A 25,597-nucleotide genomic window follows, 5' to 3' on the forward strand; every position below is an offset into this window, starting at 1 on the left:
ACCACGCTCTCCGTCTCTTCCTGCACAGGGCTCTCGGTTTGTCTCATGGTCTCCTTATGGACAGAAACCTGCCATGATTCCCTGTCTCCCCACCCTGACCTGTGATTGTTTGGATGGCTCTACACCGTTTGAGGCCACTGGAGCTCTCTTGGGTCACACGGGAAGTTAATGGCTGTGTTGGGGCTGGCCTGGAGTTTGACATTTGGAATAGAGCTGGGGCTGAAGCTATCAGCTGTGTTAAGGCCCTGTGCTTGGTCTTCTCAGACAGCCGGCTCCAGCTGCCAGCTTCCTGTGTCCCACCTCTCCTGTCCATGTGCTCTAAACACCTGTCACATGGAAGGAAAAGGACCCCACACCTAAACTGCTGTGCTCTTGGGGGAAAATAGAACACCCACCCTCCAGCATTTTGCTCCTCTCCCAAACCATGTATGCCATTCCTGTGACCTCACACCGGTGTCCCAAAGAGTCCCACAACATCACCTGGAGCTTGCTAGAGAGTCAAGGACCCTACTCTGCTACATCAGATGTGCAAGAGAACTGTGAAAACATTCTCTGTGACTTCATGGTAACTTTGCATTTGGGGACCACTGTTCTAGAATCTGCTCTAATTATACCAACTTGCCTTTGGACCAGGCAGAGAAAAGGACTGGCTGGGTCCCAGGCTAATGGGGCTGGCAGGCTACACAGGAATTTTGGGTCAGTGAGGAGCTCACACTGTGCAGTGCCTAACAGCTCTTGGCCCTGCGTCCACCTGAGGCTGAGCCGCCTCTGCCTGTACTAGTACAGGAGCCTCATAGCTGGTTCATCCTATAGCTTGTGCGTCTCCTGCCTGGTCTCTATGTGGCAATGGGGGCGGGGGTATGAGCTGCTGAAGAAAGGTGCTGGCCTTGTCCTGCTGATGCTCTCGGGGCGCCTAGGACCCAATGCCTGTGCCCCCTACTCCCCTGATCCTCGAAGAATCCAGATCTACCATGAACACACTTCTTGTCCTTTGCCCTTATTCTTCCAGGCTCTCATTCAAATTCTCACCCTTTGGGGGAAGATAGTTGACATTCTGCTTCAGTCGTGTCCTCAACTCCTAATGTCCGGTCCCTATGTGTCATGAGGAAAGCACCCAAGAAATCCTTGTTGTAGAGATGAGTGGGCCACACAGGCACCCACTTTTTCTAGCACACCTCTGTCAGATAGGAGTGGAGAAAGGGAAGGTCTGAAGTTCAAGCCAAGGTCAGGCTCCATCTTCAAGTGGCGGTAGCTGGCCTCGGATGGCATCTGGCCTGAGTGTTGTTATTCCAGAGTGGCAGCCACAACCATGCTCTGGCTCTGTGGCCCTGTGACTCCCGAACTATCAGCCAAATCTTGTGTCCTTCCTTCCGCACCCACACAGATCCCTATGCCATCGTCTCCTTCCTGCACCAGAGCCAGAAGACGGTGGTGGAGAAGAACACCTTGAACCCCACCTGGGATCAAACCCTCATCTTCTATGAGATCGAGATCTTTGGTGAGCCAGCCAGTGTCGCCGAGTATCCGCCCAGCATTGTGGTGGAGCTGTATGACCACGACACCTACGTGAGTATGATGACCTGCTACCTCTCTCTTTTGCCCATTTTCCTGGGCAAAGCCGGGCTGTGAGTGTTGGGACCCCACTTAGCGACGTCTGCCCAAGGCTTGGGCTGGTGGCTGCCTCCCTCACGGCTCACTGAAATGATTTAGAGGAGTTAAAATGGGCCATGCCCCTTGGCAGACGTGGCTAATCAAACTGTGGGAAGGGAACAGCTCCAAAAAGGGAACAGAGTTGTGGAGCAGGGTCTGGCTTTTCTCCAGGTCTACCTTGTCCCTTCTCGCCACTGTTTTTAATCAAGCACTTTCTGAACTGGGCTGAGTGACCCACCTCTTGCCTGAGGTTTGTGGTCTAGGTGGGAACTGAGATGCCCAGCATGTGAAGAACCCTCTAGATGAGACAGAGTGTCTGGGATACCATACGGCCCTGTGGTCCACCGATGCTGTTCAACAGAATATCCTGTGACCATGCTATGCTTTCTGGCTGTGCTCTCTGGGAGGGGATCCACCAGCTTCATACGGGGACACTTGAAGGGCACTTGTACCAATGGAGAACATGAGTTTTAAATTCAAGTAACTGCAACAGGGTGTATTGTGCATGCGACGTAATTGGTGGAGAGCTTGCTTAGCATGCACAAAGCCCCGGATTGGATCCCTGGCACTGTGTAAGCTGGGCATCCAGGCATGGTGGTGCATGTCTGTAATCCCAGCATTTGAGAGGTAGAGGCAGGAGGATCAGGAGTTCAAGGTCCTCCCTGGCTACATATCAAGCTTGAGGCCATTCTGGGGTATCTGAGACCTTGCCTAATAATAAAACAAATCAAAACAAAACACCACCCACAAAAATCTGAAGGTGACTCATGTTCCAGTATCACACAATACTGTGCAAAATATCAGGGGAAGCTGGGGTGAAGACAAAAATCCTGAAACAAATGTGGGAGGGGAACATAGAAGGACATTCTAGCAAATATCGGGGCTGCTGGATGATGAAGAGAAAGAATGAGGCCGGGGCAGCTGGGGCTAGGGGTCAGAAGTAAGGGAGGCCATGTAGTTGCGTACAAAGAAGAGTAGGTAGAGAGGTCAGGTCTGGGTGGGCGCAGCAGCAAGGAGGAGGGGTCGGAAGCTATTTCCAGCAAGAGTTGCCACGACTACATGTCAGAAGTCCTGAGAAGGTGTGTCAGCCAGGGGAGGGAGGTGATGCTCTGTAAGGTGCCCATCAGAAGATGACAGAGGCTGGCAGTGAGCACGGGTCTGGTTTGGGGATGCTGACCTGGGAGTTCTAGAGGAAGCTGAGCTTAAGGCGGGGAGCAACAGGATGGAGCGTCATTGGGCCATGAAGGAAAGGAAGAGTGCAGGTCCTGGTGCGTGTGGGGCCGGGGGAGAAGGTCTACGGGGGCTGGGAGGTACTAGATGGGTACAAGGCAAACTGTAGGTTCTCAGACTGGGCCAGAGCTCTTTGGAGGCCTGCTCGCCCACACCGAGCCATGGTAACTCCTTCTAGAAATGTCTTCTGAACCATGCCTCTCCCTCTGTCTCACTGCCTCTCCCTACTCAGGTTGGGTCCTCTTTGACCTGTCCTTGGCTGGTCAGCCAGAAACTCTCTTTCAGAAGAATCTTCCGGAAATGTTGCTGCAAGCTGCCCCTCTCATGCTTGCCAGGCTAAGAGGGAAGGGAGAATGATGGTCTGTCTTGGGGTAGTGGTGGCTCCAGGGATGAGCTGGGAACCTGCCAGCCCCGCCCCCTATAGAACTCAGCAGCTGAGGGGGCCATGCTTGGCCCCGAGGAGCCCCAGACCCTTCCCACTGTTGTGCGTACTGTCCAGTCTGAGTGACGATTCTGGATTGTCACTCACGAGTGTGATGTGTGTGCTGGCGCCAGTAGCCATTCTGTGTGGCTCATAGAGATGTGGAGGCCTTCCTGTAGTGCAGTGTGAGAACAGCCAGGGCTGGCTCCCTGTTCCTCTCCTGGGTAAGGGCTGAGGCTTGTGATGCCCACAGCACCATCTGACTGAGACCTGGCTTTGCTGACTGCCCCAGGAGCTATGGGTAATCTGTCTGCTGTGACTGAGGTAGGGGAAGGTGGGCATGGAGGGAGGTACGCTGGGAAGAACTGGTGTTCAATCACTGAGGAGAGATGGACCCCATCATGTGGGCAGTAGGAGTTAGGAAGAATGCCAGGTTCAAGACTTAGGAGATAAAGACATCGTTTTAGTAAGGCTCACCTTGGGAAGCGAGGTCACCTGAAAAAATGGGGATGTTCAGGGTCAAGCAGTTAAGTGATATGAGAGTCACACAAGGGCGCTAAGGAAGTGCAGGCAGGCTGTTTCTCGTGGCTCTCTGGTGGGCTCAGGGATGGATTAAACAAAGGCATGGGGAATACTAGCTGGACATACAGAAGGACTTCCACAACCGCTGTGGGAATTCCATCCTAGTACAGTGAGGCTGCTTGCATCTTGTCCTCCTCACAGTTCTCCCACGAGGGCAGTGCTTGCCATTCCACAGTGGAGGCTGCCCTGACTTCTGGGGTCCTCTTTAGCCCTGGAGGTCGGATGCAGGCCTAGTCTGGGGTGGGGGGCATTGACTCTTCTTTCTCTACACTGGTCTAGGGTGCTGACGAATTCATGGGCCGCTGTATCTGTCAGCCCAGCCTGGAACGGATGCCCCGACTGGCCTGGTTCCCATTGACCAGAGGCAGCCAGCCTGCGGGCGAGCTGCTGGCAGCGTTCGAGCTGATCCAGAGAGAGAAGGTAAGGCTGGCCACTATCCAGGCCTGGGAGGCCCAGCTGGGGTGCAGGCCAAGGGTGGCGGGGCTGTCCACATGCTGAACTCAGTAGGAACTGGGATGTCTCCCCTGAAGTCAGCCCTCCTACTGGCACCCACACGACACACCGTTTCTCATCTCTAAGTCAGGACACAATCCACTTGAGGGCAGAATGTTGGCTTCAGGATGACTAAATCCTCTGGCCACAGCAGTTTTCCCAGGTCATTCCCTGTCATGGTTTCCAGGAGCCTGGGTAGCTGGGGCAAGGGGCCTCAAGTGTGGTGAATAGGTACTGGGGGCTGGCTGTGCCATGCCTGACTTTGGTCCTTGAAACCAGGACCCTACTGTTAGGTACCAGGCTGTTTTGAGTGCTACCCCAGGCTTGCCGTGCTTCTGCGGCAGCTCTGGGTAAGGTGTCTGGAGGACACAGCCTACCGCCCGTTCGACTTGGAACAGCTTGTATCCATGGCCTGTCTGCTACTTGACAAAGTCTGTGGGTGTTGGCCCAGGGTGGCAATGAAGGGGTCTGGGATGGGCGAGGAGCAGGTGAACAATACCCTCTTTTCTCTACCCTAGCCAGCAATCCATCATATTCCCGGCTTTGAGGTAAGTATTGTTTGTGTGTTTCTCTCCAGTCTCCCTATCTTTGTGGACCCCTCTAGGCTTGGGAGCCCAGGATTCAGGCAGAAGATGACTCAGTAGTGGTCTCAGGGTAGATGACCAGGGGCTGACATTTTCGTCTTACTCAGTGGCTCCATAACCTCCAGCACAGGTATCACCTGCCTGGAAATAGCAGAGCATCAAGTTCCAGACTGCAGAGATCTCAGAGCTGCCCTTCGGGGGCTCTGGGTTGGGCTGGTTATTACTCTCACTAGAGTGGGTTTGACATTTAAGAGAGTGCAGGTTTGACCACAGCCTCTGGGCGTGCAATCCAAGCTCAGGGTCTTGCAGTACTGCCTAAGGCCTTTAACTTGTGGCTCAGGCTGACGATCAGAAAGTGTGTTTGGGAGCAGCCCAGTATTGTTTGAAATGCCAATTTCTGGGTCCACCGCCATCTAGGCAAGCTCTGAGGGTGGAGGCCCAGCATCCCATACCCCACCCACCCATGTAAAGCTTCTGATGCCCAGGGAGTTTCAGAATGCCAGTTAGCCCATTCCTCCCATGTGATCCCTTCCTCTCCTCTGCTGGCAATGTCCCCTTGGCCCTCTCCCTCCTTTGCCTGGAGGTCACAGTAGAAAACCTGTGTCGAGCCTCAGGCTTATTTTCTTCCTTGTTCCATTTTAGCAAGCTCAGCAGGAGCTGTGTGGACTGCTGGTACACATAGAGTCCGATGGTTGTAACCCCAAAGCCCTTCCTACACCCTTTGCTTCTCCTGGCCCTCTCCTGCCAGCCTCCTCCCCTGCCCCCGCTTGTCCTGTCAGAGCTGGGGCACTCAGCTCCGCTAGTCCTGGGGATTCAGTGTGACTTTTCGTGACTGCCCAAGTGGAGAATACAGTTCTACAGCTTTGCTTGAGGCCCGACTTCTCTGGGGGCTGCTACACAGGGTCCCAGGTCCCTCCTACCGCCTGTCTGATGTTCTCCCTCCTGCCACTTCTGGAGAGGAACAGACGCTCTCAGTCCATTGTCCCTTCTTCATATGGGAAGGTGTGGTGAAGGAGCTGCCATGCTCACCCTTGGTGGAAGGGCTTTCTGTGGGTGCCGTCCTGGTTACTAATGGAGACCCTTTGCTTTCCCTGTTCTCCCACTGTCTCCCGGATGTGGACCATCCTAGATGCACGAAACGTCAAGTATACTGGATGAGGTGAGCTGGACTCAAGGATGGGGGAGCTGGCAGACCTGGGGGTGGGGAGGTAAAGGCTAGCTTCCAAGCTCCTGTCACAGGGTGGCCAGGCTAGATTTTAGTCCTTGTGCTCAGAGTGCAGCCACAGCTGCCTGGGGTACGGCCTGTGAGGTCATTCTAGCCCCAGGGGCTTGATGCCCTCTTAGTAGTCCAGACGTATACAGATGACTTGAATAGCAATACTGAGTTTTGTCTGGTTGAGTACCAGATGGCATATTTTCAGACATAAAAATTGGGCAGGTGCCAGAGTAGCCAAGGAAACCTTTCTGGTGGTGGAAGCAGTGTAAGGGCTTTGACAAAGCACTGAAGAAGGTGGGAGGCACATGTCTTTGGTCCAGGGAGCCTAGGTGCAGGGTGAAGATGGACGGGAAGAGCGTTCCGGGCAGAGGCTGAGCAGGAAAAAGCCATCATGTCCTCTATCAGGGAGTCAGGGACTCCCTGGGCTGGGTTGAGAGCGGATACCACTTGACATTTTCGGTGCAATTTGGACTTGAAGTGCAGGATCAATCAGGATGTGGGATTGTAGCCCGCCTCCCTTCCCTCACTTCCTTTCACTCCCAGGCAGAGGTGGGGGCCTGCCAGCTGCTGGCCCTCTTCGCGCCTGACAGGCGGCCTCCTGCTTCTGGCGGCCATGCAGAGAGACTGCCGATTTGGAAGGCAACATAGAACCCTAGCCAAAACCCACAGCCTGTGCTGAAGAGGACCCAGCCTAGGGATGAGTTATAACAGACTCCGAATCCTTCGTGACCGGATGTGTCATATGGAATAGCAAGGGCTCGGACTCAGGGCGAGGATGCGGCTGTGGCCTGGCTACCAGGAAGCAAATCAAAACTGCAGCTTGGGGCCAGACCCTGAAGGGTTGAGCATCAGGGCTGGCCAGGCCCCCTGCTGAGGCTTCCTGTGGTCAACAGCGCCAGAGGATAGCGAGATCCAAGATCCGTAGGAGTTTTCTGGATACAGGAGGGGCCAGCCCATCAGGTTCAAAGGGTTCAAGGCCCAGGGAGGTGACCCATCCTCTAAGATGACCTTGTGATGCCCCTTATCCCAGAGGGTACCAGTGTAACCCTTGGCCCTGAGTTCAGCACATTTCCCCTGACTGAAGGCTGAGTGTTCTGCCAAGAACTTGGGACTTACTCAGTTTTAAGGCTCCCCAGAGGTTGAGAGGAGGCAGGTCATTCTCCTTGCTGTTCTGCTCCAGCGAAAAGCTTGTTGACCCAGCAGAGGACTTTCTGTCTTTTCTGTGTGGTGGCCCAGGACCTGCTTCTGCTCCCTGTTAACTTCTCCCAACCTCCCAGTCCAATCGCCCTGCACATTGTGCCCACTCCCCAGGGAGCCTGGGAGCAGAGCAGGATCGAGGGTATGGTAGGAAGCACTCTTATGCAGGGCGCCTGCACCGTACAGCCAGGTGTGAGAAGAGAGACTGGGGAGGAGGCCTTTGAGACAGTTACAGTTGCGGGGCCTGCTGGATCTGAGTCAGAAGTAGAGAGGCAGTGTCTCGAGGGTGGTTAAGTCCAGGAGTACCCAACTGCCAGTACAGCTAGGTAGCAAGCCACACGTGCCCTCATAATGCCGAAAGGCCTGTACGCGAGGCCTGGGACTGACTGCCCAGGAGAATGGTTTCTGGAGCAGCACAGAGGATGAGTCCCTGGAAGAGGGGATCCTGAGCTAGCAGTTGAAGCAGGAAGGTTTTGAAGGCAGCGCCTTGGACTGGAGACACTGCGCAGCTGCATCTGGACCCTGCAGTAACAACAACAGCCTCTCTCCAGGCTCTCCGCCATAGGAACACCACTCTGAGGCTCTAGGTGGGGGAAGCCAGGCTGCTCTGTTTGCTGGGGGCTTTACAGTGTGCAGAGTCCTGAGCCCTTGTGGAGAGCAGACGGTGCCTTTTGGCCTTTGTCCTTTTTTGAGCTTCTTCCCATCCTTCTTTGTCTCATCCTTCTTCTGTGCCCTCCTTGGCCCATCTTCCTTCCCACCTCTTCTGAGCCCCCCTCCCCTTTTTTGGTCTTGAGAACAAAGGCAGTTCAGGCTGCCAAGAGGAATGAGTTCAAAGAAACTGCAATTTTAGATTTCCTGAGAACTGGCGCGTATGCACATGCAGTGCGCATGGGCATGTTGGTGAGAACACGCATGCGCACATACATGGCAGATGAGGTGCTGGGGGGTTTCTTACTAGTGGGGCCCTTAGAACTGGGAAGACCTTCCCCAGGGCCTGGGGGATCCAACTGTCCAAAGGACATGGTTAGTTGTCCCTCTTCTCTTCTGCTCTGAAGGAAAGGATGCCCTGGTCGAGGGCAGCATATGTTTCTTGGCTGCTTGTACTGCTAGCGTGGTGGTCCAACTAGTCACCCTAGACACCTTCCCAAATCTAGGAGGCGGCAGGGTATGCAGCTTACTCTAAGACCTACCCCAGGTTTTTTCCTGCACCCCAGCATCCACTAGAAGGAAACATTTGGTGTTTTGCAATCAGGAAAATAAACCCAGTGCCCCCCATCCCTTTCCTCCTCCCCGAAGGCCTTAATTTGAAACACTATTTCCCTGGGAAGTGTAATTAGACCAGTATGTTGTTCCTAATGAGCTGGGTGGGGCAGACAGACAATGGAGCCTCCTGCTGCCTGCCTGCCCCCTGCCTGCAGCTCCCCAAGGAACCAGGATGTTCCCCTTGGGTGAGGTGGGAGCTGAGGGCTACTGGGGACAGGGCAGTCCGGTTGGCAGCAGGGACATGTCAACACCTGCACTGCCCTGAAAAAAGAAACTTCTGACGAGTGTGCTGTCACCTAGGACTAGGAGCATATCTGGGCCTTCAGCTCTCTGTGTTGCACTGGCCCTGGGGACATATGGGCTGAGAAGAAGCTAAGGGTGGCTTCTACTGTTGGGATACATCCCTCAGTTGTTCCTGGAGATCTGGAACTGAACTGACTTGATCAATACCCTGCCCACCTGTGTTCACTACTTTTGCTTGAGACTCAGGGTAGGTACAAGAATTCAGTTAATATGGCTGTCCCTGACCAGGCTAATATGGCATTATTGGCCTGTCCCTGGGGCCTGGAGAGCTCAGTCCCTGTCACCCGTGAGACAGTCAATTAGACGCTTTGATTGCCTTTGCAGTCTGCCCCTTCTCTTTCCTGGCAGTGCAGAACTGCTGTCCAGTTTTGATAAGGGTCACAGCTCTCATACTGTCCTGATGACAGTTTTGGGCATCCTAGGTAGACTGGACCAGGAGGAAACTAAGGCTTAGAAGCTGGCAATATGATCCAGGCTCACTTTTACCTCCTGACTGAGATGAGCAAAGACAGGTTCACTGGAACTATGTGAGAAGTGTGTGTGTGTGTGTGTGGTGTGTGTGTCTGTGTGTATGTGTGTGAGTGAGGTGTATGTGTCTGTGTGTGCTTGTGTGTATGAGGTGTGTATGTATGGATGTGTGTGTGAGAGATGTGTGTGTGTCTCTCTCTGTGTGTGTCAGGTGTGTATGTATATATGTGTGTGTGAGAGATGTGTGTGTCTGTGTGTCTCTGTGTGTGTATGTGAGTATGTGTGTGTGTGGTGTGTATGTGTGTGTGTGGTGTGTGTATGTGCATGTGAGGTGTGTGTGTGTGTGTGTGTGAGATGTGTGTGTTTCAGGAGTCATTTAGGTTTAATACATGTCAGAGAGCAAGGCTATAAGAAGTTTCTGGAGCATTTGAAAAAACTGAGGGAGAGCTTTACTTAGGCCCTAAAGACTGATAGGTTCCAGAAGGTAGTGAAGGAGGTTTGTGCAGCCATGAGCAGGCACAGCTAGCAAGGGCTCAGAGAGGACCTGAGGATGATGGCAGAGCAGGTGGCAGTGTAGGCAAGGAGAGCCACTTCTTTACTCTCTCCTGTCCCCCCTCAATCCTTCCCTCACTCCAGTTACCTTTTCACAGCCCTTGCTGATCAATTCAGAGTTGCTGGTTAGCTAGGGACAAAGACAGAGAAGTGGCACAGGGTGATTGATGTGTCTTTCAGTGTGACTAAGGTCGGGGTAAACACAGGCTGTGGGGCCCATGGAGACATTGGAACATAACATGCTTAGGGCACCAAGGAAGAGTTAAATGACACATAGAGTCCAAATAGGAAGTGGCCAGATGAAGAGGGACAGACTCTATTCCAGATAGATGGATGTTGAGTACTGAGTCCCAAGGTTAAAGAGAACACAGCATCTCCATTTAAGAAGGGAGGGATTGAGTATATTGAGAATTGGGATCCTGAGGGGAAAGTCATTTGGTGAGAGAAGCCATCAGTCACTGGAAGATGAGAGGTCTGGGGGCCTTTTTGGGTGTTATTAGTGACTTGGGTGCAGGGTCACATGGGTGGTACATCCTGACAGCATGCCCACAGAGTGTCGTGGGCTTTGTTAGTTAGGGATATTTGTGAAACCAGAAGCAGGGAGACCACAGAGTGGGTTGCTGGATATCTGGACAGGAGGAAGAAAACGTGGATGGGAGGAAGGAAAGGAGAGAGAAGGAGAGGGGGAGGGGAGGCATAGCAAGAGACAGGAGAGAGGTTTAGGGAAAGGGTCACTAGTGCTTGGTGACCAACCAGCATAGCAAAGCAGGAGGGAGGAACCAAGGGTGTCACTGGTTGTCTTAGTGGTTGTCAGGACCAATGTATGATATGACACCTGAAGGGAGCAGATTTGGGGGAATGGGTAAAAAATGTAATCCTTGACAAGTTAAGTGCGAGATGCCATTAGGAGGCTTGGATGCTAGGAATGGGCTAAAGCCAAGGAGGAACACGAGGAAAAGCCAATGGGGCAAAGATTGGCTTTGCAGGGCTCGGGGAGGAAGGGGCTAAGGTGGCCTGGGAGGCTCATCCTTGACAGGAAGAGGGAACTGTGTGGGTAGGTGACTTTAGAAGAGACATTGAGTTCAGCTGGCAGTGCTGACAAGGGGTGGGCGTGGTTCAGAATGATTGTTGACTTGGGAGAGAAGTTTCCAGAGAAGAGGTGCTGGAACAGAGCACAGGGCAGAGAGGTGGGAGGAGGGCTCAGGGAAACAGTGTGAGGGATAGAGGACCATGAGGTGGAAAGACAGATATGGAAGGAAGGGTGAAGGGCTGGAAGGATGGGGTGAGATGGGGTCGGGGACCTAGAGAGCACTAAGGACTGGATACACAGTCCCAGCTCCGTGCTGGCTTCTGTGGCACACATGACACAGCCTTGCCCCAGAGGACACAGGGCCATCAACAAAGGGAGCCCGAGGAACTGCAGCCAAGTGGCGTAGGGCGGGAATGTTGTGGGAGGTCTGGGGACAGTGTGGTGGGCAGCGGCAGTGTGGGATGAGCGTATGGGCCTCATGCTAAGAAAGGGATCCCTGGATGCTCACTGATCTCTGTCTCTGCTTTTCTTTCTCCTGCCTCCACCTGCCTGGCTCCATAGCTGTGCACCCCTGCCTTCTTCCTGCAGGGCCTCTTCCAGACGGTACTAACTCCTGCTTGGGCCTCCTTGCTTCCATCCTATGCAGGGAGTGGGCTTCCACTGCGGGAAATCTAGTTCTCAGGCCATACATCATTATCCTCACAGTGCTTGGGGGAAGGAGATGGGAGGGTGGTGCACAGACAGCCCACAGCTAGCTTTGGTGGACGGGTGACCTCCTCATTTGACAAAGCTTGGAGTCTAACGCTTCCGGTTGCCACTCCTCCCCATTACTTTGGTCCTACAGTGGGCCGGCATCAGCCATGGGAGTTAGTAATATGTCACAAAGCGTGGCCCTTGAAATAGGCCACCTGTAGCTGGTGGCAGATGTCATAGTGTGGCCCCAGGTTTTGTTAGCAGCCCAGCTTCTAGAGTGGTTGCACAGGTCCTTGGGGGCACCAGTCCTAGGCTCTGTGGTGGGCACAGCTCTCCTGCCAGAGTGCACCGAGGCAGCTCTGTCTGTCACCCTTCCTGTATCATGTCACCTACTGTGAGCAAGGAATAGACTAGCCAGTTTCTACCTTCGTCCTGGTGAATTAAGGGTAGTTATAAAGCCGATATTGTTCTGAGAGAGGCTTCTGGCAGCCCAGCTCTCCTCAGGTGACCCTTAGAAGAGCAACCTGGACACCAATGGTAACAGCCACGGTGCCGACAACAATGGCATCCGTAATTACAGTCGCACCGTTTATTAAGTGCCTTCTGGTGCCAGATACTCCTCTTGTTCGTCTTCTGGTTTCATTCTCAGAGTGACTTTGTTCAGCATCTTGTTATTCCCTCTTTATGAGGACATTGAGTCACTGGGGCTGAGTAATCTGCCCAGGGCCACACACTAGGAAGCAACAGAGCTGGCCTTAGAGTCCCAGGCTGCCTGGCCCTGGACCTGACATCCTTCCTGCCATGGGTCAGGGGGCTGTGGCCCCACCAGTGTGGCCACTGGGCAGGAAGTGACTGGAGTTGCTGTCAAATTTGCTGTAGGTGTGAGGAAGCTGTTCTTCTCTGTTCCCGTCGCCCTTCTCATCCACGCTAGCGATTGTCGGTCAATATACTGGCAGTTCTTTCCAGAACAAGATGGTTAGAGAATAGCTTAGATGACCACAATGCTTATTAAGGCACATCCCGCTAGATAATAGTTAATCTCTGTAATATCAAGATCTCTGTGTATGGATGTGTGGTCTGAGAACCCCACAAGGACCGTGTATCCAAAGAGGTACAATTTCTAGCGTAACCTGTATTTGTGTTTATTATAAGGGTTTCCCACTAGGTGGCAGTGTAGCGTCTTGACCTAAAAAACTTATAAAATAGAATTTCCTGACATGGAGTCAAAAGTCTTATGAAAAGGGCATTTTCTTCTAATTGCCCTAGGAGTGCCCGTGAGCATGTACCTGCTGCAGGCACTCTTGCAGGTGTGTGGCACGCCCTTCTCAGCTCTTAGGCTGGCGACTGGCTAGAGACTGTCTTCTGCTGTCTAGGGCTGAGTGACAGGAAGGTGATGAAAGAGCTCGTGGTCACACCTAGAACTGCCATGCTAGGAGTCCGTAAACCTGACATCACACCTTCCTCTATTGCCTTGCCCTGCTTCCCACATAGCTCTTAGTGATTCCTACTCAGCTCCCTTTGGAAACCCCTGAGCCGGCCAGCCTTGCCCCATTCCCCACTTATCTCTGGTCTGTGCTGGTGAGGGAGACCCCTCTGGAGTGCTGCTGATGGTGTCCTTATATCCCATGTCTTGTAAGGACAGTGGCCACACATCCCTGTGTCTCATTTGCTGTTGCTCTGTTCTTCCTGGCTTCCTGTGAGCATGCTCTCTTCCTGCTGATGTGATAATAGGGTGGGGATTGGAGGGGGATCTGGCTGGAAGCAGGGTGTGTTTCAGCTGGTGGGCAGGAGGGTAAGCACGGAGGGAAGTGACCGAGAGGCTGACGTAGGTGGGCCAGGCTGGAGCAGGAGGGTGTTCATGCTCGTGTCGGCATGTAAGTGCATCCACATGTGAGCACCCGCGTGTGCCGTACGGGGGGGAGACATGGGCGTCTCACTGGTGCTCTGGAGCCTGGGTTGTGGGAGGACAGCCTTGGCCTCGTGCAAAGATGTGTGCATTCTGATCCTGGCAAGCACAGTGCCCAGCTGAGGCTGATCCAGCGTCCTCATTTTTCCTGCCTGTTTGCCCACCCTAAACTCTGTCCTCCATTCCTGTGCCCCCCAGTGTATGCCATTGCTTTCTGCCTGTTTGTCCTTCCTAATCCCACAGCCTTGGCATTCCCCTGCACTGTGGTCTCTTTTCTGATTTGCTGTCCCCTGCAGACGGAGGACACAGACTTACCTTACCCACCACCCCAGAGGGAGGCCAACATCTACATGGTTCCCCAAAACATCAAGCCAGCTCTCCAGCGCACAGCCATCGAGGTGAGCCTGACTGTGGGACGGGGGCTGTCTCCTTGGCCTCCCCACTTCCTGCTCCAGCCTTGCTCAGCTGCTCTCCCCTATCTCTGCCCCCAGATCCTGGCCTGGGGCTTGAGGAACATGAAGAGCTATCAGATGGCCAGCATCTCTTCCCCTAGCCTTGTGGTGGAGTGTGGTGGCCAGACAGTGCAGTCCTGTGTCATCAGAAACCTTCGGAAGAACCCTAACTTTGATGTCTGCACCCTGTTCATGGAAGTGGTGAGCTCTGTCTCCCCACTGTTCCATTTCAGAGCCCCGAGGGACAGAGTGGCTTCATGATCCCAGCAACCCTGGGATTCAGCTCTGATTTTCAGAAGGGTCCAGGGGTGTGTGTGTGTCTTTTCACAAGCTTTCTTTGTGAAAACAGGAATTACTTCTTGCTCCATCGAAGGTTTTTGTCCTGTGTGCAGCACACATAGCTACCTCCCTCTCCTGTCTGATTCTGGGCCAGCAGAAGCCTCAGGAGCCATTCTCAATCTGTTTCCTTAAGGAAGGCTTTCATTGACAGGGCCTCCCCCCAGGGAGTCTCCAAGGCTGACCTTCAGCCATTCTCCCCAAGTTTCCCTGGTTCTACCTTAGCTTGATCCTTGCCAAGAAACCTTCATCTGCCAGTCCCAGCACCCCCCAATTCCAGTTCCTCAGGGCCCTGTCCCCAGGCCATGGGGTCATCAGCTGTCATCCCCATCTCTGTTCCCTGTCTCCAGGTCCATGTCAGTCCTCAGTTCCCTATTCCTTAGCCCCAAACTTTCAGCCCCTAGCCCTTGGCCCCCAAGTTCTCAGCTTTCAGGCCCCAGCTCTCCAGACTCTAACCCCCAAGTCTTCGGTCTTGTGGCCCTTGGGCCCCCAACCCATCAACCCCCAGCCCCTAGCCCTTGCCTTTCCAGCCTTTGATACCCCAGCCGCTGATCTCCATTCATTGGCTCCCAGCCTTTGCCCAGAGCCTTGAGTCCTCTACCTCCATTTCTCCAGCCTCTGACCCCTCAGTTTTCATCCCCAAATTCTCAGTGTCCCAGCCTCTGAGTCCATAGCCTGGCCTCCCAGTTCCCAGCTCCAGTTCCCATCCCTTCCCGTCAGCTACCAGATCCTCAGCTCCCAGCCTCCAGTCCCTCAGCCTTGGCTCTCAGAATTCGCAGCCTCAGCTCTCAACAGTTCCCATAGCCCTGTCCTCCCTGGTCCCCTAACTTCTGATCTCTCAGCCCCTGGATCCCCACCCTCACCCCTACAGATCTCAGCCCCAGTCTCCAGCTCCCCCCACCCCCCGCCCAGTGCTCTGCCATTGGCCCTGAACTCCCAATCCCTGGTCTTTCAGTCATCAGACCTATAGTCCTTAGACTCAACCCCCAGCGCTGAGGCCTGAACCCTGAGTCTCCCACTCCGCAGCCCTCCAGTCCTCAGCCCCCAGCCCTCTCTAGCTCCCTGGGTTGCCTGGGCCCAGTGGCTGGTGTAAGTCAAATCTGAGAAAAGGAAAATAGTTTGCGAGATGAAAGCACGATAGAAATTCCAGGCCCAGTGGCTGTCAACAGGAGCCTTCTCTTGGCTCAGCCGAGACGCCACTGAAGGAGTGCGTATAAATTATTTCAAGTTGTGTTCAAAGTGCTTTTGGGGTGGGGGGAGAAGAATTTGGGTCTGCAAGCCAACTTCTGAGTATCCACTTGGGGGGGACTGTCTGTAATAAATGTTGAGTTGCAGCCCAACTCCCCTTTCACCCCCCAAGCAGTGCAGGTTCAGAGAAAATAGACTTGCTCAGACTTTAGGCTGACCTGGGTGTATTTGGTGGGAAAGCAAGACTCCACACACAGCAGCCAAGGACAGACAGGAAGGTGTGTGGCCTCTGTCCCACTGGCTAGCACTGGCTGGTGGCTACCATTTTGAATTTGGGGCACTTGGGGACTCAAAGTTATTTTCTGTCCCTTGGTCCTGCCCATGAGGGTTCTCCCTCACTCCTTCCCCTGAGACTCCCCAGAAATTGGCTGAGGACCATGTTTTGATTTCTCCTCCTCTCCTCTCCACAGATGTTGCCCAGAGAGGACCTCTACTGTCCCCCAATTGTGGTCAAGGTCATTGATAATCGCCAGTTTGGCCGCCGGCCAGTAGTGGGCCAATGCACCATTCGCACCCTGGAGAAATTCCTGTGTGATCCTTACTCGGCAGAAAGTCCTTCCCCACGGGGTGGCCCAGGTAAAGAGGCAGAAGTAACCTTTGCTGAGCTGGCCCAGAGGTGGGGGCTTTTCTTTCCGCAGCTTGGCACATTTGGAACAAGTGATCCTACTTGTGGGTGGGAAGCATGGTTCAAAATAGGGGTGGTAGTGGAGAAAGAGCTGAGGGGGGATGAAGAGGGAGAGGTGGAGAATGTGGAAAGATGCGGGGATAGAATCAGGAAAGGGAAGGACTGGGGTCAGAAAGAAACACCTCTGCTAGGTTGTGAGGGTGGGGAGATTGAGAGGTCTGGTGACGGTCCTTCGACTGAGTCCCTCACAGGAGTGCACTCGCTCTCCCTGCAGATGATGTGAGCTTGCTCAGCCCCGGGGAAGACGTGCTCATTGACATCGATGACAAGGAGCCCCTTATCCCTGTCCAGGTAGGATAAGTGAGGTGGCAGTTCCCTCCTGCCTCAGCCTCGGGTGAGCCGGCCTTAACTTCCCCACCCTGCACCCCACATCTCGTCTAGCCCCTCCTCTATCCTTCACGACCATAAAGCCATTATACCCATCCCTCTACAACCTGGTGGCTGGGTGCTGCCTGTCACAAAGACACAGGTGGGAACTTTCAGTCTGATTGGGAAGGGCTGTGTAGTCCTTAGGGTAAGATCTAAACTTTTTTCTGGAAGCATGTGGGGAAAATGGAACATCTACCTTGGGGCTTCATTGAAGGCTTTCTGCCTGAGATCCCTCAGTGAGAAGGGAATGGAGGGGGTGTCTCTTCTTTGAGGGAACGTTGTTCCGTGATCTCATGCTGGGCAGCTCCTTGGAGGTAGCTTAGGGAGAGCAGGCTGTGTTTAGGACTGTAGTGTATCTCTCACTTGTCTCCCACCTCCAGGACCAGGAAGGGAGGATTTGAGGTAAGACCATTGCAACCTGCTGTTCATCAGTCTTTCTGCGATCTAGGTCCTGTTGGTAATCACAGGACATGTCAAGGCATATGGCAGGAAGCCTATGACTTAGTTTACCCAAGGGAGCACTGTTCCTGTCTTGGGCTCTGGATGGGCTCTGCATTCAATACTTGCCACACGAGAGGTGGAGAAAACCCTACTGTGAACAATGGCCTGGACTTGCTCAGGCTGTCACCCCCATCTGTGGCTGTGCATGCCCTTGCTCGCACCCGATGCCTTTAGTGATCCTAGAACTTCAGGCTATCTGAGGCAGAGCCTCCCAACCTGTCTGAAGTCTTCCTGTTTTCAGACTGCAGTGAATATATGGGGAAGGGGAGGTCAACAGTTGGATAGATTAATGGATGGATAAGCAGGTGACAGGCAGCAAGGTTCTGGACTCTTTGAGCCACCATTAAATCTTAGCTTTGCACATGAGAGCAAACCTGAGAGCTGAGATGGCCTCCAGATCCTCAGAGCTTGGCTCTGAAGTGTTCCATAGGAATACTGAGTGCCATTATCTGCCGCTTTCTTAATCTCCCATCTTCCGCTGCTTTCAGGGGAGCACCTCCAGTTTTGCTCCTGGAGCCATGCTGCTGCAGAGGCAGGAAGTCTTGCTCTCTGATCTGACCAATGCCGGAAGGCGTCAGAAGCCCCAAGCCCACATCTCTCAGCCTCTAGCTCTCACCAGGGCTCTGCTCTGCCAGCCTGCTGCCTTTGTACTCTTGCTCAGTTCATTATTTGAGACTCAGCTTAGGAATGTTTACCCCTTCTCTGGCAGGATCTCGGCCACTGCATCAGCTCTAGGTCCTGCATGGCTCTCTGGGTCTCAGCATCTTCTCTAGACTAAATGCATGACAACAAACAGGGTGCCTTCTTTTTATGTCCCCAGTGTCCAACCGGGGCCTAGTGTAGAGGAGATATTCAATGAGAATTTGTTTAGATGGCCAATGGGTGGATGAATGAATAGATGGATAGAGGATGGGTAGATAGGTGGGTAGATGAATGGATACATGGCTAGAGAGTAAGTAGATGAATGGCTAGATGGGTGAATAAATTAATGGAGAGATGAGAGGACAGGAGGATAGATGGGTGGATAGATAGATTGATGATGGGGATGAACAAATGGGTAGGTAGATGGGTATCCATGGATGAGTGGATGGACATATGGATGGATGGATGGATGGATGGATGGATGGATGGATGGATGGATGATAGATGGGTAGATTGATTACTGATGAATGGACTCATGGATAGGTAGGTTGATGGGTGGTTGGGTAGATGGATGGAGAGGTAGATGGATTGGTGAACAGATAGATGGATAGATAGGTAGATGGATAGATGGTTGAACAGATGAATAGATGGGAAGGTGGATGGGTATATGAATTATGTATATATGTATATATGGATGGACGAATAGGAGAATAAACAGATAATTTGCCCATTTTCTACATGGGTCTGAGGAAGAACGTTTCCTAACAGGAAACCTGAGTGGAACTTTGAGAGGGCTCCATAGTGATGTCAGTACAAGTTTGTGTTTGTCTTCCTGTTGGTGGGTATTTGTAGCTGAGTGAGTCCTAGCCCTGTCTTCCCCTTTTCCAGCTTCTGTTTCCTGCCCCCATCACAGGCCTGTCTGAATTGCAACTAAGTGCATGGCTTCCCAGCAGGATTCCTGCTGTCTGTGTGCCACTTTCAGTGTCCACAGCTTAGATAAGGAGGGACTGCTTGGGCCCTGCTGGCTCTAAACACAGCCAGAGGTAGACAGCAAGGAGGTCCAGGCCAGACAGACTCCTGACCCTGTCATGAGGGGCCCAGGGCCGGGCCTGAGCAAGAGTCAGAGCCAGAGCTAGACCTTTGCTCTGGGCAGAGAGGTGGGTGGCCAGGAACTGGGCTGCTGGAGGTGTGCCACACACACAAGGCTGGCCTTGCCTAGGTTGGGAGATGGCAGAAGGAAGAGGAAGACAAGAAAAGGAGGAGGAGAAAGAGGGACCAGCTTGCTTTGATGGGAGAGGCCTGAGCCCCATTCTTGCTGAACATACCATCTGGCAGGAACATGCCTTTTTGGAGAGGTGATATGTGTGTTTACATAGCAAGGCTTTGTGTGTGTGTATGTGTGTGTGCGTGCACGTGCACATGTATGTACTCTGTGTGGGTTTCAGACTGGTTGTTGGGGTGTGTATGTGTGTTTATACATGTGGTGCTTGTTTGTATAGGGGTATATGTTTGTGTGTATGTGTGTTCCATCCAAGTTTTAGATTGGCAGCTAGGTTATGCTGTGTATATAAGGGATATATACATAAGGTGTGTGTGTGTGTGTGTGTGCATTTGGTGAGGTAGTATGTATGTGGTAAGGTGGTGTATGCATGTGTTAAGGTGATGTGTGTAGTATAGCACATACATGTGGTGAGGTAGCATGTGTATATGTGATAAGGTTGGGTATGTGTGAGGTCAAGTGGTGTATGCACGTGGTAAGGCAATGTGTGTGTATGTGGTAAGGTAGAATGTATGCTTATGTGTGTGCATATGTCGGTGGTAGGTGTTTGTATGTCTGTGTGTGTGTGTTGCGGTGAGGTGTGTGTGTGGTAAGGTGCTATGCATGTACACATGGGTGGTATGTGTATTACTGAGGACACAGCTTGAAGGTGGCATGGAGGAGCCCCGAGAAAGTGGTGGGGACCTTCTCCATTATGATGGCCTAGGATGTGGGCAGCTCTCAGGCTCAGGCTAATTTGGAGCTCACTGCTCCAGTTATAGTCTTGAGGCTACCATGAAGGTGGAAACACAGTCCCAGAATTGGAGCAGCAAATTATGGCCACAGCCCGAAGGGGAGCGTGTAATTTCTGCAGCTGTACAGAGCTTTGGCACTATGTTTAGCTGCATGTGTTTCTTTTGCTCTGGTGACCTGCCTGTCCCCCCTCTCACCTTCTTTAAAAAGGAACATTTTCAAAATAGCAGAGAGGCCTCTGAGGGATGAGAGCAAGAAGGGGAAGGACAGAGTCATCTTTGGCCCTCTGGGGGCTGCTGGAGGTACGCACCAGTATGTTCTGGAAGGTCCTACTGTACCCAGTATTGGCCAGCAGCCCTGGTTGGGTGCCATTTCATCTGCCTGCTTTCTCAGGTTTGGGATCAAGAGCTGCTCCTCAGGGATGCTTCCTACACAGAAGAGAGGGCTGGGTGTCAAACCCCACTCCAGGTCTCAACAGGTCTCCCCACTTCTGCGCCGCACCTGGCCATTCTTCCTGCACAGGAAGGGAGCCTGGCCTGGGCTTCACCTTTTTCAGGGTCCTCTTGGAGTTTCTGGGTCACTGAAGAGGAAGGCTAGTGCTGGTGGCTGTGGGTCCCCACTGACTCCTGGCTTCTCCAGCCTTACCCCCCGTTTCTCTTGTGGCAGGACCTGTTTTCTGTCCCACCCCATCTCGGATCCACTGTGTTTTTCCCCCCTCTGCCCCTCTGCTCTGCTTTGTTCTCCTGCTATTAGCTGTTCACCTGCACGAGCCCTGCCCTCTCACCCTGGCCCCTTGCCATGGCCTCCAGGCATGTCTGAGGCGCTCCTGTAAGACACTAAATTACAGTCCTAGAGATGCAACTGAGAGTTCATGGTGAGGAGCCATTTCTAGGACGAACAGCAGGGGTGCACTGTGAGACTCCTTCAGCTTCCTCTATGTGGGTCCGGGGAACCATGTGGCCCCCAGCTTCTGGAGGATCGAAGCTGAGCATCTTGCCCTTGCTCGGCTACCCTACCCAGAAGGTGTGGAGAGGTTAGTGACAGAAGGAGAAGATGATGGGGACTGGAAATGTCCCTGGAACAGATAGGTTTGAGAAAGGCAGGAAGAATTGCTGAGTAGGTGGCACCTGAATAGGTGGCAGCAAAGGCAGTTAGATCGCAGCAGGAGGCCAAATAGGCAGGCAAGGTCTTCCTCACATTTAGACCCCGACTCACCGTTCACTGTTGCTCTTGGTCATTGTGGTTCGGGGAGGTCACAGAAATGGAAGGGTCATGGAGCTGGGCTTGTTCAACTGGGGACAGTATACCCTTCACACAGATGGTACGAAGGGTGCCTGGAGGGAAGGAGGGGAGAGCCCTACTCCCTCGGGCTGGCCAACCTTTCCTGTCACAGGTTCTCAAATCCCATCACTAACTGGCATGTTTAATTTGTAGCTCGCAGATGGGTTGTCAAGCTTGACCCCAGCTAACCTGAGGTCTTCTCCGTCCAGTCCTCATGTAGGTACTCTTTATTATTTCTTGGCTCGGTTTTCCTGGCACATCTGGGATAATGAGGAGAGGAGGCATTCCTGTGCATGGTGCAACCATGGAGGGGTGGGGAGAAGGTTCTGGGGTGCAGTCCCGTAAATCTCTGCCTCTGGTCGATGTCCTGCTCCCTCTGAGCCTTACTTCAGTCCTGGTTACGCATGTGGGCTGGGCTTCTGTATGGCTGCAAGGGCCAGAGGAAGCAAGCATGCCCCTAACTTTGACTCTGCCCTTTGGGATCTGGGATTTTCAGACAGTAGTAGCTAGCCTTCCTTGTTTCTCCCAACACGAGTGTGGGTGTGGTGGACTCCTGGTGGGTCCTTGTGTACCCTGAGATGTAAGTGGTTGGGCCAGCGTGTCAGCCCTGCAGTGCCCAGCAGGGCTACTTTCTTTCTGCCTCTGCTGATCTCTGTGGTTCAGGTTTCTTTCTGAATTACCTTTTGTGGGAAATGCAGAAGACACAGAGAGTGCAGGGCAGAGGTAAAGCTATCTGCATCTTCATTCTCTGCTAAGACTGTTTAGACATGCCCGTGTTCCTAGGTATATTTTATGTACTTGTTTATACCTCGAGTTTTACAATGTTGCAATCATATTGCATTTTCTTATATCTTCTTTAAAAAGCTTTAAAATACAGTGTAAATGCTCTCCCACTATTTATATATGCACACACATGCGCGCGCGCGCACACACACACACACACACACACATATTAGATATGGCCGAATGTCTCATGGAGCCTCTGGAAGGGCCAACTACTCATCACTGGACACTTGATTTGCTAACTCTCACTGCTATTCTTCTTACATTCCCAGAAAGCTTAGTTTATTATCTATAGGTCAGGTCATTTAATTTATCCCTAGATATTTTGTAGCCTTTATTACTATTCTCAGTGGAATATCTTTCTTTTTTGTCACTGTAATTTTTGCTAGGAAATGCCCCTTTCTTGCCCTCCCCTCTCCTTTTATCCCCTCCCCTTCCCTTCCCTCCCCTCCCCTCCTCACTTCCCCTCCCCTCCTCTCCTCTCTTTCTCTGATCCACGAATTGAGCCCAGTGCCCTGTGCATGCTAGGCAAGTGCTCCTTCCTACCCTGAGTTACACCCCAGCTCCCTGAGCCGTACTTCTGTATGCTTACATTCAGCCATCTCTTTATTAAGCCCTTATCCCAGCCCTTACTGATTTAAGAAAATGTCTCGATGGGTAAGACTGTTCAAATAAGCTTGGCTTTATCCTCAAAGCTCTATCTTTATTATTCCCCATTTCAGAACAGCATTTGACAGTAGAGGGGCCACTGAGCAAAGTTATTCGGCCATTAATTTATGAGAATGTTTCTGTTACTTTCTTTTAGTTGTGGTAAAAACTAGCTGTTTCAGATAGTCCTGGCTTTGCCGAGATTTTGGTTTTTTTTATTGTTAGTTTTCTAATAGCTTAAAATTTAAATGAAGTCTGGCAAGGTGGCTCAGTGGATAAGAGTGCTTGTTGCCCAAGCATGAGGACCCAAGTTCAAATCCTCAACATCCACATAAAAAGCCAGGCACGGGCACATGGGTGGGCCTATGACCAATGTAGGGAGTGTGGCCAGCAGAGACAAGAGGATTCCCTGGGGGCTGGCTGGCTGCCAGGTCAGCTCCAGCTTCAGGGAGAGGCCCCGTGTCAAGACAATGAGGTGGAGGGTGGCAGAGCAGGACACATGACATGTTTCCTCAGCCTGCATGTGAACACATGGCCTTGTGAACCTGCACACACGTGTGTGCATCCCCTGCCCCCCCCCCCCGCAAGGAAAAACAAGTCTAAGTGTTTAATCTTATCAGTATCATTTGGTATTTATCAAGACAATGCTTTTCTTTATGTTATTCTGATAACGTAAAGAGCAACGGCCCTCATGTTCCTGGGGTAAATTTAAGGTTGCCATCTGTCAAGGGTTCCTAGCTTACTCAGACTGAAACCCTCCTCTCTAAGACAAACGGGAGGTCAGCTGGCTGGATCATTAGGCCTCTGCATACTGAACACTGGCATTCAGGTTCCCCCAGTGTGCCTGCTCATCTTCCAGTCATCTGACACAGCCGAGCTCTCTGGCTCCGGATGTGCTGAATGGAGGGGCTGTAATCCTTTCATTTTAAACCACAATCAACATGTAATATCTGTGATTTTTAGCCTTTAGTTTATTAATCTTTGAGAAGAGTGTAAAGATGCTACGGCAACATCTGAGTGTGGGGGTTCTCTGAAAATTTAAGATCTGTCTGGCATCTTCATGCCATTTTGTTTGTACTTTTTTTTTTAAAAAAGGCTGAAAGCATTAAATTCAAATTTTATAGTTTTTTGGTCATATTTGTGTCATTACATTGTTAGTGCAGCTGGAGTGAGGAGGTTGGAAGCAGATGCAGTTGACTGTGGTCACACACACAGCTTGCTTGCCGGGAACCACTGAGGGTGCCGGCCTTCAGCTGGCACTGGCCTTTGTGGGACAGACTGTGGAGCATGTCTGTCCACCCCAGGCAAGAGAAATCCTCTCATAGACCTTTGAGCTAGACTTGCTGATTCTTATTTAGAATTTCTGCACCTTTGCTGGTGTGGCTTAGGGCTGTCTTAATTCGGCTTTGATGCCAGAGTTTCACTAGCTCCCCATGTGTCTTCTACACCTGCTGCTGCCTCTGCTGCTGGGCAGTCTCTGAAGCCTGAGGACTGACGTTTTTAATCTCTCTCTCTCTGTACATATGCATATGTATATGAAGGAGAACATGTGGTTTTTTTCCCCCTTCTGATTTTGGATCACCTCGCTTAATACTATACTTTTTAGACTCATCCATTTTCCCGAAAGCAATTTTGCTTTCCTTTGTAGCCGAATAAAGCTCCATCACATAGATGCACCACAATTTCATTACCTGTTCATCTGCCGATACATATCCAGGCCGGCTCTCTTTCTTGTTCATTAGGGGCACATTTTCTAGTAAGTTGTTATTTATATGTGAATGAAATCGTCCCTCATATATGCTGGTCTTATTTTCAAAACCTTTATTAAGACTCTAATCATTTCTCCTGACTCAAGTGTTCTGAGTTTTAGGCAGTTATATAATTTGTGACTAATCACTTTTCTTCTTTTGTGTTTTTTATCTTTAATGTTTCTTTTTTCCTGACTTCTTGCACTGGCTAGGACCTCTAGGGGGGTGTTTTGTGTGATTGATTATTGAAAGTATTCTTTCCTGTTCCTATTTGTGTCTGCTCATCAAGGGGTATGGAACAGATAAGCTGAGTGACATCTCGATAGTTAACACTTGTTATCAGGAATGCTGTTTTACCAAATGATTTTCGTGTGGCTGTGGAAATGGTCCTGTGATTTTCCTCCTTTGACCTGTTCCCAAATCATTTCCACTTATTCTCCTTTTCTTTCAGTTCTGAAACAACTTCACATGTCTGAAACATAGCAACCTAGCCCCGACATTTTTTTCTTTTTCTGTTGCCAGATTCCACCTGCAGATGTTTAGTTCTGTCTGCCTTTGATCCTTTTTTTCTTATGTAGCCCTAGCTGTCCTGGAACTCACAGAGAGCTGCCTGCTTCTGCTTCGTGAGTGCTGGGATTTAAGGCGTGTGCATGGCCCCAGGGTTTCTTTTGGCCTCAGTTTTGGTGACTGAGAACAGCTTGAGATGGCTTCCTTTATGCCCTCCAGGTTTGGAGTCTAGGTGACAGCCATCTTACAAGTAGCTTGGGTGAGAGCGAACTTTCTCTGGTCTCTAAGAAGACAGAGTAAGCCTGGCATCATCATTGCCTGTGTTTGGCAAGTTCACTTGCAAAGCTGTCTAGACTCAGCATTCTTCTTGGGATATTTTAAACTGCTGTTGTAATTTGAAGAATCTTTATAGGACCTCTGAGATTTTCTGCTTCTAGGTGAATCACTTTTGGTGATTTATATTTTACAGGAATGTATCCATTTCCTTCCCCCAGATATTGGCATAGCAATTTTTTTGTGATGCCCTCTTGATTTCTCTAGTTTTTCTTCTCCCTCTAGCCGTGTCCCCTTTATTCCTGGGATTTTATTTTATTATTCTTGCTACACATTGTCAGATTATTTTAATCATTTTCAAAGAGTCAATTTTTGAGTTGATCTTCTGTTTTGTTTCCTTATTTCCTAGCTGATTAATATTTTTATTATTTCCTTCCTCCTCTTCGGGGTGTTTATTGTATTTTTAACCTCTATGTAAACATCCAAGGCTATAAAATTCCCTGTTGAGTATTGTGTTATGTTTCCC

General features: G+C 51.6%; 1 protein-coding gene across 16 annotated transcripts in view; it reads left to right on the top strand.

The window, feature by feature from the left end:
• Dysf (dysferlin) overlaps positions 1-25,597 on the top strand; it is a 201,592-nt gene that overhangs the window by 124,758 nt on the left and 51,237 nt on the right. For 8 of the 16 annotated variants that reach the window (XM_057791040.1, XM_057791057.1, XM_057791089.1 and 5 more), the window contains 9 exons: positions 1,385-1,566; positions 4,163-4,303; positions 4,894-4,923; positions 6,089-6,118; positions 13,884-13,985; positions 14,079-14,240; positions 16,034-16,199; positions 16,523-16,599; positions 21,266-21,328. In XM_057791040.1, the coding sequence (XP_057647023.1) occupies positions 1,385-1,566; positions 4,163-4,303; positions 4,894-4,923; positions 6,089-6,118; positions 13,884-13,985; positions 14,079-14,240; positions 16,034-16,199; positions 16,523-16,599; positions 21,266-21,328 (953 nt within the window). The remainder of the gene's footprint in view (positions 1-1,384; positions 1,567-4,162; positions 4,304-4,893; positions 4,924-6,088; positions 6,119-13,883; positions 13,986-14,078; positions 14,241-16,033; positions 16,200-16,522; positions 16,600-21,265; positions 21,329-25,597) is intronic. The other 8 variants (XM_057791074.1, XM_057791105.1, XM_057791142.1 and 5 more) reach the window with 1 other exon arrangement.

The sequence above is a fragment of the Chionomys nivalis genome, chromosome 1 (assembly GCF_950005125.1).
Source record: "Chionomys nivalis chromosome 1, mChiNiv1.1, whole genome shotgun sequence".
Classification (NCBI taxonomy): domain Eukaryota; kingdom Metazoa; phylum Chordata; class Mammalia; order Rodentia; family Cricetidae; genus Chionomys; species Chionomys nivalis.